The sequence below is a fragment of the Micromys minutus genome (genome assembly GCF_963924665.1).
Source record: "Micromys minutus genome assembly, chromosome: 6".
In the NCBI taxonomy this organism is placed as follows: domain Eukaryota; kingdom Metazoa; phylum Chordata; class Mammalia; order Rodentia; family Muridae; genus Micromys; species Micromys minutus.
In genome coordinates, this window is record NC_137975.1 from 15,604,052 (window position 1) to 15,620,085 (window position 16,034).

Below are 16,034 nucleotides of genomic sequence, written 5' to 3' on the forward strand. Positions count from 1 at the left end.
TAGAAACAATACCAAACACAACCCAAACATTTATAGGAAAGCAATTGCTAGAATCTGAGTTGGAAACAAAAGGGTCTCATCATATTTGGCTCATTAAAGAAGCATCCTTTGCAGCCTGTACAAGAGTATCCACTGTACTTCATTAAAGTTTACCCTTTGTAGCATGAGTAACATATAAAGATCGACTCACTGTCTGCATATGCACACGTGCGTGTATATATATATTTATAGTATACTGTGAGACAAACACTCGTGTGTGTTGATTTAAAAGTATTCTAGCTACTGACAACTGCCTGAACTTTGGAAGGTGCTGAAATCCATATTTCTACATAGCCTTGACTCATTTAATTATGCCTTTTTAAAAACAGAACTTTATGTAAAATACTCTGTTTTTGTTTATTAACTGAATATTTTCTTAAGCATAATAATAGACAATGAGAGAATTGCACTTATTATAAAGTTACATTAACATGTTAGATTGCAGCTCAGCCATCAAAGATCAGGGACGGTGGTACTGATGGTACGTTATGCACTTTATGCAAAGGTGATCATGACCATTAAAACCAAAGTGAGGGTAACTAGCCACAGAACAAAAGGGGATAACGGAAGGAAACATGCACTATTCCTACTTTAATGTGAAACTAATTTTTCCCCCCAGGAAACCAACCCTTGCATCTTTCCTTTACAAAGAAACACCTTCTGCACCCTTGGCAGCACAGTATCAAGGACATCTGTCTCCAAGTTTTAGTTCACTGTCTGAGTGTGCTGTTCCATGTTCCTCTCCTCAAGCTGCCCTTAGAATCTGGAGCGTCTACAAGACAGTCTCTTGGTTCGGTTTCATTGAGCCTCAATATTCCCTTCAGCTCTGTATGAGTATAGTCCATTATTCATCTTCTTCTGGTTCCTGTGGCAGCACAGATACTTCTTCCTTTAGACAATCACTGAAGAATCTGAGGATTGTGCTGTAAAAATGATGCTTGCTCTTGTCTGAAATGTGATATCCTTCATCTGGATAGACCTATGATGTTGAAGAGAGATGAAAGTCTAAGTCACTTTGGGTTGGGCCAGGGTCTCCTCAGGCTATGCTACCCAGAGCTGTCTCCTTCACTCTGTCCTCACAGCTGCTATAAAGAAAGGTTAGGGACCCTTCTGTGACTTCCTGCAAGTCTCTTATACTCTCTTCCACAGCCCAAGTTTCTAAGTGCCCTAAGCAATCAGGAATTAAATCTGGCATAATGGACATTTGTTAGCTTAAAGGTTGCATTTCTTGCTGCATGGAAATCAGAAAAATCTGATTTCAAGAACATGCTATGGGATACTCAGCAGCCCTACAGCATGTGGCCTCAACTTAGGCTGAAGGATCTGAACCCAGATCAGATCCCTTGTGTGTGGTTTTCATGTGGATGCTCTAATAGGCTCATCTATATGAATGCTTAGTCACCAAGGAGTGGTATTATTTGAAAGGATTAGAAAGAATAGGAGGTGTAGCCTTGTTGGGGTATATGTAGTTTGGGTGAAGAAAGTATGTCACTGGAAGTGGGGTTCAAATTTCAAAACCTCATGCCAGACCCAATCAGTCTCCTTTTTTTTTTTTTTTTTTTTTTTTTTTTTTTTACTAGTGTCTGCCATTCTCTGTCAATGGAAGAGTTAACCATTTAACAACTGCGCTTATAGTTGAGATTTCTTCATTTTGTTATAATTGCTTTACTGGTGTTTCTAGTAATGTATTTTGAATTTTCTTGATTTGTACCTTTTTTTGTTCTGCTACTATAAACCTCTGTGAAACTGCTTCTACATTGGAGAGCATGAAAGTAAGGTAACCTAAATGTTTCCAGGCCATAGTCAAATCTTGACTCCAGAACAATTTCTTTCTTTTTTTTCCCTGAATCTTTTTTTTTTTTCCTTTTTTTTTAACTGAAAAAAAACTTGTATTTCCTGTGAAATACAAACAGTCTCTTATTCTCATTAAGAGCTGTCCTTTTCCATAAGTTGTGGAGAAATTTCTGCCATTATTTAGGGGGAGCTATATACTGTTACATTCCAAAAATTTACCCAGTGCTTACAGATACATTACCTCACACACAGAGGTTAAAATAGCTACCAAGAGGGTGAAGGCAGCCCAAGAAACTTACTGCTTGATTTCCATCCACTTCAAACATTGACACTTTTCTGCAGTCACTGAAGTTCTAATTAGTGAATCAACCTTACAGAAGGTTTAGTAGACGATACTCTTTGTTTCATGAACTTTTATTCACCAAGACACACACATACAAAACAATTATATAAATTAAAACTTGTTGCCCAAAATGATAGAATCTTCTATGCTCATGCTGACCACTATAAACTAGTCATTGTAGACTGCTTGACTAAACATCTATCTTCTCATGGAATATATGCTCCACACAGTTCTTTACTTAGAGGGATTTCTTGAGAAATGTTGCATGTATATATAACTTTTCATTTATATTAAAAATACCCACAAATCTTTTGCTCATTTTTGCAAGCAAGAGGATATACTTCCATATTGAAAAGTAAAGGACAAAGAAAGCAGTGTTTCCTGTGTCTGGAGGAAGTTAGGATCTTTTCTCTTGCCTTGAGGGCATGTCAGAAGGAAGAATGATTCTTACAGTAGAAGACTCAGAGACATAATAAGTGAAATCTTATAGAATTTTCCTTGAAAACAGAGCCTCCAGGCATTATGACACAGGGCTTTCTGGGAACTTTTTTTCCTGAGACATTTCCCCTCAAGATTACTGATCAACCAACAAGGTGCAGCTGTCGGTCAAACAGGCTTAGCTGCAGGTCCTCCGGATGATGAACATGGCATAGTTATTTATATTATTTGCCCTGCTGCTGTTACCTAGCTTCCCCAGATGTATGCACACAAATATATACATGCACATAAACATACACACACTCACATAGGCACACACATAGGTGTGTTCCAACACACACACACTTTAAAAAAGTTGTTTTACTTTTCCATGAACTCTAGTAATGTGACACTTCTTGTCACAGACCCAAAGTAATGGTTGCAGCTATGACCTCTAGAATCGTGAGCCAAAATTACCCTCTCAAGGCTTCAACTTTTTATAGCAAGTATAAGAGAAAGTGATAAAAAGCTGATGATTAGTTCATATTTTTCTAGAATGGTAGCTTACCTGCAGAGTGTAATTCACCCCAGCTTTTATCAGATGCTTGATCAATTCTGCTGAATGCTGGAAATGAACTTTTGCTGCAAAATATTAAATTATGATATTTGAAAGAAGTGAATCTCTTAGTACTTGAAATGCTCAATATCTTTTTCAAACAACAGAAATAGTGCTCTATTTATATTGTCTGCTTGGAAGAAAGAGCTATCAGTGATTTTAATTAGATAGCTGCTAAGTAGCATAGTAAAGTTTTTCTTTTCATTATCAAACAGAGTACCAAGAGAAGAGCTGCTACCAAGGTGAATTTCATAATCCAATGGCATTCTGTTTATGCATGTTTGTGTCAGTGCCTGTGTGTTCAGGTAATCCTATGTGCGTTGGTGAGTGTGTGTGGAAGTCCAAGGCCCACTTCAGATGTGATTCCTCACATTCTTTCCACTGTCATTTGAGACATGGTCTCTGACTTGCATAGGATTTTCAGAAATAAGCTGAACTAGCTAGACAGCAAGCTTTATTTTTTCCACTTGTCTCAGCCTAGTACCTTTCTCACACTGGGATTGTAAGCATCTACAACCATGTCTGCACTTTAAATGTTACTTGTGTTATTGGGGCTGATATCCTGGTCCTCACATTGGCAAGCCACCTTTTCAACTCTGGATGATATCATTTTTATGGATTTTGTGTGAAATAATTTATTTTGTAATTAATTATGTATTTCATACCTAATAAGTATTAGGGGTAATTTATGTCTTGCTTGAAATCAATGCCCTGAACTATCTTCATATACATACTTGAAGCTCTCTAGAATCTAGACTCATCTAGACACTGACACTCGGCATTGTTATTTCAAATTAGAAATCTGCAACAGCAAGATTGCTCGGCAGGAAAGAGTGCTTTGTTGGAAGCCGGAAGACCTGAAATAAATTACTGGAACCCATCTATGGTAGACAGAAAAATGTTAGACTTCCAGAAGATGTCCTCTGATGCTAAACATCTGCCTTCATAAGCAAGTACAAACACACACACACACACACACACACACACACACACACACACACACACAATGAAGCAATATAATAATAAATGAAATTGTAATTACATTTCATATCAAACATGAATTCTCACGTTGAAATGATAGAGTGCATTGCTCATTATTCAGTGTTCAATATTTGATGCAGAGAAAACTCCTTTATCTTTTCCCTCCATCTTTCTTCTGTCTGAATGTAAGGCTCCAGAGCTTTGGAATACATCTCAGGAATTCTGTACTTAGTAACAGTTTTGTCTGAGCTACTTATGAAACCTTCTGCCTGCCACTCAAATGTTTCTGTGCTATAGTTTTTCTGTATTCTACCTAAGCCATTCTATTCACTCCACATATATCTCAGATTTCAATACATAACTTTAAGCTAACATTGTATAGCTATCATTGTAAACCAGGGCCATCTTAAAAATAGTATAAATCTCATCTTAGGGTGCAGAATAATCTTTCTATACAGCAGAGGATAAACAGTCAAAGTAGCCATTTACTTTAAATATATGCAAGAGATTTCTGAACAATTTTCTATTACAATCAATAAGGTAAGTCACCAATTCTAAATAACTATACATTGCTTGGTATATGTATGTGACTATGAATGCAAATTTATGTGGACAATGGCTGATGTAGAAAAATCTTTTATATAACTCGTGTGGTTTTAATAAGAAAGAGAGTCCATGAAGTGTGCATTTAAGTATGGCTGAAAAGATGGTCATGCAAATGAACTGATGGGAGGGAGGGAAAGGGAAGGTATGAAGATTGAGAGAGAGAGAGAGAGTGAGAGAGAGAGAGAGAGAGAGAGAGAGAGAGAGAGAGAGAGAGAGAGAGAGAGAGAGAGAGAGAGAGACCAGAGACACAGAAACAGACAGAAACAGTGGAAGAGATAGATAGATAGATAGATAGATAGATAGATAGATAGATAGATAGGTAGATAGACAGACAGACAGACAGACACATGATAGTGGACACAAATGTTTAATGTGTATAAGAATATGAACATATGTAGAGATTAGAGCACAGCCTTGGGTGTCAGTTCTTGCTTTCCACCTTGCTTGAGGCAGAGTCTCTTGTTTGCTGCTACGCACACGTGGCTGGCTTCTTAGTGAGTTAAGAGGGCTTTTTCTCTGTCCACCTACTTACTTAGGAGCATTATGATTACAGGCGGACACCACTGTATCTGGCTTTACTTGTATTCTGAAAATCTAAGCTCTTGTCCTCACTGAACTATCTCTCCAAACCCTCCAAATAATATTTCAGTTGATTATTTTCTGCTTGGTTTTCAATGAAACAGCTGTTGTTTGCTATTTGTTCCCTTCAAAGGACTAAATGAGACAATAAAGTCTAACTGAACAGGCGAATGGGTTTGTAATTTTCCTAGCCAATGATGGCAGCATAAAAATGTCATTGATCAACCATAAGTCAGGTTTCCTATGGCTGTGTAGTGAGTATGGACGTGTGTCCACATGTACACAAGCATAGCTGGTGCCCCAGAAACAGTACAGAATCAGCTTTGTGAAGTGCCTGACTTGAAATTGCATTGAAGAGGAAACAACACGATTTTCAGTAATTCTACCAACTTAGCAGAGGGGTTTTATAGAGCACTAAAATATTCTAGGGTGGTGTCTATGGACAAAATAATTTAACTTTAATTGGTTCACTTGGCTTAAGGTTTATAGTGCAAGGGATAAGAAGAGCAGTAAACACAACCGACACACCCTGGAAACTTCAGCTTTGTCACCAGTTATCTAACTAGTGTACAGATTGATACAATGGTGACTCCTTAGGATAGTATTTTTAGGCAGAACAAATAAGACATTATTAAGTGCTTTTAGTGCATGCTCTGGCACACACGTGAGTGACTTTCTGTGACTACTTTCTGTGACATAAGTGGATGGTCTTAGTACTTTGACATCATTTAGAAGCGTGGGGCTCTTCCTAAATTATTCCAGAAACACATTTTCTAATTCATAATAATTGTAGATTTTCAGAAGAGTGGCCACAAGAACAGTGAGTTCCTGTGTAGGCTGATATGGTTTGCTCTTTCTTTCTTTCTTTCTTTCTCTCTCTCTCTATCTCTCTCTCTCTCTCTCTCTCTCTCTCTCTCTCTCTCTTTCATTTTAATATATTACATTGTTATTAGAAGCTTGTTTCAAAATAAAGGAAAAGGGTTTAGAAACTGGCCATGAGCTGCTTTATGTGGTATCTACCACTGTTTCCCTATGTCTGGCTTTCACTTTAGGTGGGAAGCCAGGTTAATACATAGCTTTTAGAACTTAAATCTCCTGAACCTAATTTTGACTAAATGACTCACAAACATTCACATATATGCAAACATGGAGGCCCACACCCAGACCACACAAACCACACAGACCACTGACATACCTCCTCACCTGGCCTAAACACCAACCAGCCCATGGGCCTTCCTAGCTGCAGCTGTTCTTATATCCCTTGCTACTTTTGCTATGTCCCTCCTACTCTGTCCTGATCTAACCCATCTTCAAAGTAAATTACCTGTTCTCTAGTTAACACTATTTTCAATAAGATCAACAGTTGCAGTTGACCAGCGGCTGCTTTATGTAAGATTGCAAGATTACAGATAAAGTCTCCTAATAACAATAGAGGATGACATTGGATATCACTAGTTCATTTTCTTCCTACTTCCGGCCAGAAATCTCATCTTTTATGTCACTTCCTGTACTCCTGTTAAACAGCTTTTCAGAACATCCTGGAAACAAGTCTTGCATCTAAGATATGTCCCTTTGTAAAGAGCCAGGTCCCATCAGGAAAGAGCAGTGAATACAATACTTACTATCAGCAGTTCCATGAATTATTAATAAATTTTCTTCTTTTAAACCATGAATGTTATGCAGTACACTGGATGCCTGCAAAAAATAAATAAATAAATAAATAAAATAAAAAAGCACAAGTATCTCTATAAGTAGAGAGATCTGAGGAGTATCAACCTAATCCTTCTAACAAAAAAAAAATGCCCTTTGCCTTTTATTGCCATTTTTATCATTAGTCTACCTGGTATGTGCTTTCTTCCTTTGATGGCATACCCAGATACCGCTCAGAGAAAGCTGAGGCTGTGACACAGGGAGAAAAAAAATCTGAATGAGCAAAATGTACCCTGTTTCATTATTTATCTGTGCATTTCAAATGTAATTGTCATTGTCACGCTCTAGTAAAATCAATTGCACAAAAGAGGTGATAACTCACAACAGACTTTAATAACACATGATAAATGAGCTCAATTGAGTTTCTCTGCATTGGGATTTTCTTGTTGACCAATCAATACCTTATATTAGATCTGTGTGTAGGACATACTCACCATACAACTTCATGTCTGAGATGGGTGCAACCACGGCTCCACATTTGAAAAGCTTCTCATCTGATTTTAAGATCATTGATGCTATATAACCCCCATATCCCTGAGCAAAAAGAAAAAGTATAATAATGGTTCTTAGCAGTACTCATACTTTTTTGATCTCTTTTTAATAATGCACACATTCTAATGTTTCAAAATGTAAAACAAAATGCAGAAAACATCACTGTGTACATATAAAGACTTAACAGCTGTTTAAAAATTAACACAACAGGTTATTTTAATAACTAAGCAAAATATGAAATTAATTATGTATCACAAAAAGTCACGATTTATACCACATATCTGGGGATTGCTACAAATAATTTAAAACAAGGCAAGTGAAGTATGCTTTGTATATTATCTTAAGGCAACTTCATATGTATTCAAGTATAATATTTAATAATTATGATGCTTGTGGACAATTAGGAAAGAACGGTAAAATGTTTAAAATTCAGACTACAACTTTATACTCTACTTGAAATTCCTTACAGAAACATAGGACCTGTAGTTCCAAAGTTTGACTCTAGAAATCTGGAATCTGCTGCATGGGTGAATAAGCCTTTTTTGCATAAGGATGATTTGAGATGATAATTTTGAGAAATTACAGACTGGGGTCAGGCTGCTATTGTATATGGTAAAGTGTTTTATGTGCAAGCATGAGTTCCCAAGCTTGATTTTCCAGAACCCAAATTTAAAAATAAACTAAAAAGTTGAGCATGGGTGTGCCGACGACGTAGAGTCCTGGTGTTGGGAACTGGAGGAGGGTGGAGATCTAGGGCTGGCTGGCTGGGGAACTTAGCTTACTTAGAGAGTTCCACTATAGTGAGAGAATTTATCTCCAGATTCAAGGCAGATGGGGGTCCAAGGAATGACAGCTGCAATTGTCTTCTGGTTTCCGCATGCAGTTACACCTTAGAAAACATACGCATCTCTCACACACAAGCGTATACATTTAACACAGACACAGAGAAGAGGAAAACATCTGCCAGTCATAAAAAAGACAGGATTTGTGTGGTTGTAAGACACACATATATATATATATAGAGAGAGAAAGGGAACTCTGTAGTTAAGCATATCTTCCATCTGTCCTAGGAAGAAAAGGTGCTAAAATTCTTAAACTGTCACCAGTGGATAAGGCACCTAATAAGTAGAAGAGGAGAACAGGGCAAAAGGGACAGAAAAGAGGGAAGACAGATGACACAGATAAAGATGAGAGAAGGAAGATGGGGAGGGGCTTAGGGAGAGAAAGAGGAGGAGGAAGAAAAAATAGGAGATGGGGTGGTGAAGAAGCAAGCTGAAATTTATTTTTAAAATGCAATTAAACTGTTTATTGGGGTGCAGGGATGGAATGAGGATTGTGCAGGAGCTGAGGAATGTCTGCAGAGTTCATAGGATGGGAACAAAAAAAATCCTGGCTAGTATGCACAATATGAGACCATGAAATTAAAATGTATTATAGTTTTTACTACTGCCAAAGGAACACACTTTAGCTGCTCTTTCCACAAAAGCAAAGTAAACAAAGGAGAAAGAAGTATATAATGATGTCACTTCTCAGGGCTCCATGGCAGCAGTCACTTTGTCACATAGAAATGTGACGCTATGCAGTGGTCTATAGGCCCTAAGTATATATAACAGTATCATTTAGGAAAACAAACAACCAAACAAAAACAAACAACAACAGCACTGAAAAAAAATAGCAAACTTTCTTTAGTAAATGGTGTAATTCTGGGATTAAGAATATTGAGAGGATAGGTTTTATTTGTTTGTTTTTGTTTTAAATTATTTTCCCATAAGTATCTCTGCAACCCAAACTAGACTGTACTGACTACCTCAGATTTTTGAGAGATGTGATTCGGGTATTTTATTTTAAACAAACTTTGAAGGGGCTGTCAGTGGTACAGTTGGATGTTCATTTCTCATTATATTTTAATTTTGATGTGTTCATTTGAAACACATATGCACATCTCTGTACTGGAAGTCAGAGGACAACTTTCCAAGGTAGGTCATTTTTTTTTTCTACCATGTAGGTCCCCGGGATTAAGCTCAGGACACCAGGCTTTTTGGCAAGTACTTTTGCCTGTTGATCCATCCTTCCAGCTGCTGTTTGACATTTTAAATTACAATTTTTTATGGTGTACTAATAAGATAGAGATGCCTCAGAGAAATTTCTTCCCACTAGAGTTCTCTGGATTACTGGTATAAGAAGGAAACAAATGGCAACTGAATACAAGCCATCAGATGCAAATCTGAAGACATCCCGGGGCAGCGAAGAAGCCCTACCTACAGTTCTCTTGCTAAGGTCAGGTACACACATACTTTGTGTCCTGACTCATAAGAAGCCCGTGTTTCCTCTTTTTTTTCTTAATATGAAAATGTAGGATATAGTAAAGCTAAATAATCTCTCAGACTTAATGATTCTGAAAGCCGTGGAATTTCAAAATCAAATCTAAAAATGCTGGCTTAATTTGATTTATTTCAGAGACATAACTTCTGTTTTTAAAGTAGAAATCAACACCGGCAGAAATTAGAATAAATTAAGTTTTAATTGCTTGCCATCCCCTCAATCATGTCATGTTTATTCACTGAGGCAAAGGTTGAACCTGAAAGAGCTTTTGGAAAATAGAGACTGGAAGTGAAAATGAGCTCCAAGCTTTCGTTGTTGGGGAGGGGGTGCTGGGTTTAATATTTAAAACACATTGCCCTTTAGGCAGAATCTTAGTTTGAGGGTCGTTATATTGACCCACAGACGACACGTGATGGTGTGCCCTTGCTTTAACCAATCAAGACACTCTGCTTCTTCTGGACCAATTTTGGGTTTCTCCATCACCAACATTCTTCCCCTCTCAGTACTTTAGTTTTGTAATTTCCACTTGCCAGTCATTTGAGTATCATGCATAAAATGCCAATCAGTTTGTTGTTCATTTGCAATTTCATTAAGCAGAGCTGTGACATCCAAGTGTTTCCTCAGACGTTTCCTACTTCATAAAAGTGATGTGAAGATCTAAATTCAATTGACAGAAGCATTTTACAGGCAGAGAGCATAGGATCTGCAGTGTCAGATTGATCAAGTCTTATGTTTTCATGTATGGGCTTTGAGACCATCAGTAAATGACATTGTAACTGTACTTGTAGAAAGCAGGGGGACAAGAAAATGAATAAATGACTTATAAACTTGAAATTCTACATAATATCACTTGTAACAAATCATGATTTCAAACATGTTTTTAAAAGACTACGTAAGTATGAGAGAGGATGCTCTGTGTGGTCGAGATTCAGGAGGCCTTTTGGAGTGAAGATGAACATTGAGACAACTATCCTTCCAGTTGTAGGAAAAATACATTTCTGAACTTATCTAAAGAATAAAAAAGCAGGAAAATCAAGTGTTCAACACACATCCAAGTTTTACTACAATCACAACTACTCTCACACACATTCATATACACATACACACACAGGGTATTGGGAAGGGAATCATGGGAAGGGAAGGGAATCAAAGAAAAGTTGCCTCAGTTATAAAGTGGTGTTCTCAACCCTGGAAATAAAGTCTGTCCTCAAAATACAAAAGATTTACATGGATGACAATAGGCTGGGCTCTTTTTCTCTTCAGAAAGGGCTATTTTTAACTATTGTGGGATACTGGATAATCCAAAGAAGTGGAAGCCAAGTTTGTCACAAGAGTGCCAGTCCATTGCTGACCCTAGAAAATTGAAAGTTTAACTGAGAAGTTCTCCTAAAACAGGAGCATCAAAATTTGTTTAAGAGGAAGGAGGAAGAATCAGCAAGCCTGCCATCTTAAACATTTAAAATAAAAGTACATTGATAGTCCTAGACCCTGCTTACCCTATTTATCGGCCTGCTTGGAATCTGCTAGACTCTAGGTCCTCAATATGAACAAATAATTACTTGTCTGCATTAAATAATCAAATAGAAAGTGAAAATTCATGTTTAAAAAGGTAATTCAAAATTAACACAATTTTCTCACCATGTGCCTAGTCATGGAGTCTGTTACTTTACTTTGGTATAGTTCCTCATATCTTTATATATGTGTGCATGTAAAATGTATGTATACACACAGGCATGCTAGTTCGTGTGTGAGCTCAGTTTTTCTCGGGACACTGTGCATGTACCAGATTAGAGAACAACTTCAAGCATTGGTCTTCTCATTCCTGGTTATCACTGAATCATCCAGGCAGACACTTTGCAACTGTCTGGTGATTTTCTGGTCTCTACCTGCAATCTCAATGTACGAGAAATAGAGTTACAGGTATGGGATGCCATATTCAACTTTAAATGTGTTTCAACTCATATTCCCATGTTTACATAGCAAAATATTTGCTCATTGAGCTATATCCTAGCTCTGATTGTATATATAATTATCACAAACACCATAAATGGCTTGAGCTCATTTTAAACTTAGATTTTTTTCAATTAATATGATGCAAAATCATAAATATTTATTTCCTTTCTGTATGTCAAGCTTAATATGATTTATAGTTACACTCATCTATTATCAGAAGACCATCCCTGGGAAGCCAGTTTCTTAGAGTCTTACTATTTGTTCTCATGCCAGCTAGTGGGAGTTTTATGCCTCACCTTCTGCAGAAGAAAAGTATACCATGTAAAGTCACTAGCTATGCAAGCCTGATAACCTGAGTTCAATACCCAGAATCACTAAAAGATGATTGATCCACTCCCATCCACTCAAAGATGGAAGGAGAGTACTGACTCCACAATGTACCATGCATGACATATATGTGTGCATGTATTTATACACAATTTTACACACACACACACACACACACACACACACACACACACAAAGGCACACACACAAACACACACACACACACATACACACACACAAAGGCACACACCAGTAATAAAGACAGGTAGATGGATGGATGAATAGAAATATAGATAGATAGATAGATAGATAGATAGATAGATAGATAGATAGATAGATGATAGGTAGATAGATAGATAGATAGATAGATAGATAGATGATAGATAGATGATAGATAGATAGATAGATGATAGATAGATAGATAAATAGATAGATAGATAGATAATAGATAGATGATAGATAGATAGATAGATAGATAGATAGATAGATAGATAGATAGATAGATAGATAATCTGACTTCATCACCCAATGTTGGCTGTTTTACATCATCTGATATCTCATTATTACCTTTCATTTATTTCTTTATAATAGCCATAATTTTATAATGCGTTTTGCATGTATGTTATTATTAGTCCACTTAACTCTTTTAAAGATTGTTTTATTTTTAAATTTGTATTTGTTTTGTGGAAGAGGGTGGTACATATTTGAGTTCAGATGCCTACAGAGACCAAAGAGGACATCTGATTTTCTTCAGGCAGAGTTACAAGTAATTGTGAGACCATGGATATGAGTTCTGGGAATGGAACTTGGGTCCTTTGCAAGATCAGTGTGAATTCTTAATTGTCGTGACATTCTTCTTTATCCTATAATATTCAGAACTCTTTTCATTCAAGACGTTGTGATCTTTCACAACTAAGAATGTTTATCTTAAAAATAAAATAAAAATATGATTACATGTTTGATGAGGTGAGGTTCAGTTTCAATAGCTATAATTTAAACTAATTTTGTCCCAAGCTTACTTACATGAAACTTATTTACTGAGCAAAACACACATGGTCACTTAAAATGTAAACACATGGTGCTAAAATCTTTTTCTCATTATAACAAGCCAGTTAGGAAAAAAAAAAGAGAAAAGTGATCATTTATAGAGACATTAAAATGAACAAGTTATACAAGATGTCTAGGATCCAACAGTACTATGTTTGTGTATATGTGTGTGCATGCCTGTATATGTATATGTATGTATATATATGTGTGTGTATGTGTGTGTACATATTAAATAATGTAAAAGACAAAACAAGTTATAAAAGAGATGAAGGTTACTTTTATATACTTTATTTAAATACTTATTTATCAAATGAGGTCATTGTAAAATTATTTAATAAAAATTTAAATTATAAACTTTTAACTGATGAGCAGACAGGCTTTGAAGGAAAAGACACATTACTCTTCTCTAGAAGATGAGGAAGGAGGATTAAGAAATCCAATCCTCACAATATCTTGCCTTTCTGCCACTGTTTTTAAAATTATGAAAACACAAATCAAAATGTTGGGATCAAAGACATATTCAAACAGAATTTTAACAACCATGCTAGTGGAAGTGACGCTGGGGAGTAACTCACAGGGGTGCTGTGTCTAAAATGTTTGCACTTTAAAGGTATAGTGTTAAAAATGAAAAACAAAACTGACTAAAGAGTAGACGTTGGATGTTGAACTTTTAACTAGGGAGTTGATGCAATTTAAAAGTAGAAAATGATGACATGAAAAAACTGGGAAAGTAGCAAATGACAGGAAATAGAAGAAAAAACAATGAAGCTTTTCTAATGGCTCATGGATTTAAAACAAAAGGGACAAAGGGATGCTCAGACAAGAGTAAAGAGTACGAATTTCAAAGATGGAGCAGACTTACTCCTCCACCCACTTCCACCTCTTTCCTCATCTCAGACTAACAGCCAAAGGAAGGGGGCCATGGTGAATGTGAGGCCTGCTGCTGGCTCAGTGGTTTGCCTTCTGCCCCCCACAGATATGCTTTACAAGTTCGGTGCTACCAGAACATGTGCTTTTAGAACCCCAGCATACCTGGAAAGGAAGAATCCTAGCTGGAATTCAGTGGTGAACAACTTTAATGATACCAGCTTTTGACAGCCTAAGGCAGGAGAATCATAGCTTGGAGGCTAACACAGGCTACACAGTGAGACAATAGCTCACACAATAAAACAAAATAAACAAAAACATTAAAGAACAGGAGAGGAAAATGGAATAGAGAGATATTTACAGGTCCCTTCACATGTAACACCTAAATATTACTGCAACTGTGCATGTGTGTCTGTCTCTGTGTGTATTTGTGTCTGTATGTGTGTTTGTGTGTGCAGGTGTTTTTGTGTGTATATGTATATGAGTCTGTGCGTGTATGTGATTTGTCTGTGTGTTAATGTATATATGTGTGTGCATATATGTGTCTATGTTTGTCCCGCTGTGTGTATAAGTTTATGTGGTATGTTTGTGTGTGTTTGTGTGTGTGTGTGTGTGTGGGTGTGTGTCTGACTTTTGTGAATACATGTCTGTGTGTATTTGTGCATATGTGTATCTGTTGTATGGGCTTATCTTTGCATGTGTATGCATGTATAAATATGTTTGTTGTTGTGTGAGAGAGAGTGTGCAGTGTGTGTGTGTGTGTGTGTGTGTGTGTGTGTGTGTGTGTGTGTGTTTATCCTAGAAGTCAAAATTCAGTGATTTTCTCTGCTCTACCCTACAAGGATTTTCACTGAAATTAGAGCTCAGTTATTGGGACACAGTAGCCCATTAAGAAGCTTCCTATGACTTTCTGTCACCTACAACTACTGGGATTAGAGGCACATGTCATCATACTCAGCTTTATATAGGATCTCAGAAACAAACTTAGGTTCTTATCTTTGTACATCAAGCACTTTTCCCAGTGAGTTGTTACCCCAGCCATTACTTCTGGCTGTTTGTCCCTTTTACTACTCATTTTAATATTAGACAACAACTGCATGCTTGATAAATAGCCTTCCAAATAATTGACAGAATGAATACTATATGGATGATGCTCTTTTACAGGGCTATGAAGAAAATTAACATGCAATGAATAATAAAAGTATATATATATAATACATACATATACTGGAATGTTTAAATAAATGAATTCCATATTTCTATTTACCTTTCCAAAAATGCTTAATCTTTTGGAGTCAATATATGGCTGTTTCACTAAGTATCTGAAAGAATAAAAAATTATATATATAGTTATACTATCTTGAGTCAGTTGCATATCTGAATTTATTAATCACAGACAGATATATACAAACACTCCCCACAAGACTATAAATGTGTGACTGCAGACAGAGGTGATGGTTCAGTGGGCAGAAGTGTGAAAACCTGAGTTCAAACCCTAGAACCCTCATAAATCCAGGTAAGGTAGTGTATACTTATAATCCCAGAGTTCCTTCAGCAAAATGGGAGGTAGAGACAGAAGCTTCTCAGAAGCTCATGGGAAGAGTAACCTGTCTCATACAAGGAAAAATGTCAGAATAGACAACTGTGATTAACTTCTTACCCCACAGTTGACTGGAAAATGTGTCTACCTTTATATAAATGAACACACACACACACATACACACACACACACACACACACAGTGTATGTTATCTTGAAAAATGTAATACTATTTTCAAAAATTATAGTTAATTGTGGACATACCAGACACTAGATTTCTGTCAATAAATGATACACTATTGCAATTCTTCCCACATTTTCACCCAAAGTAAATTATTATTGCAAAAATGCATATGGTTATTCTTTTATAACATCAATAACAGTGATATATGCTTTCAAAAA

General features: G+C 36.6%; 1 protein-coding gene across 5 annotated transcripts in view; it reads right to left on the reverse strand.

Annotated features, from left to right (window-relative positions):
* Positions 1 to 883: 883 nt before the first annotated feature.
* DPP10 (dipeptidyl peptidase like 10) overlaps positions 884 to 16,034 on the reverse strand; it is a gene marked incomplete at both ends in the record, with an annotated part of 1,446,555 nt that continues 1,431,404 nt past the window's right edge. For all 5 annotated transcript variants that reach the window (XM_080918333.1, XM_080918332.1, XM_080918331.1 and 2 more), the window contains 6 exons: positions 884 to 1,018; positions 3,162 to 3,235; positions 6,998 to 7,070; positions 7,216 to 7,274; positions 7,520 to 7,619; positions 15,361 to 15,415. In XM_080918333.1, the coding sequence (XP_080774459.1) occupies positions 884 to 1,018; positions 3,162 to 3,235; positions 6,998 to 7,070; positions 7,216 to 7,274; positions 7,520 to 7,619; positions 15,361 to 15,415 (496 nt within the window). The remainder of the gene's footprint in view (positions 1,019 to 3,161; positions 3,236 to 6,997; positions 7,071 to 7,215; positions 7,275 to 7,519; positions 7,620 to 15,360; positions 15,416 to 16,034) is intronic.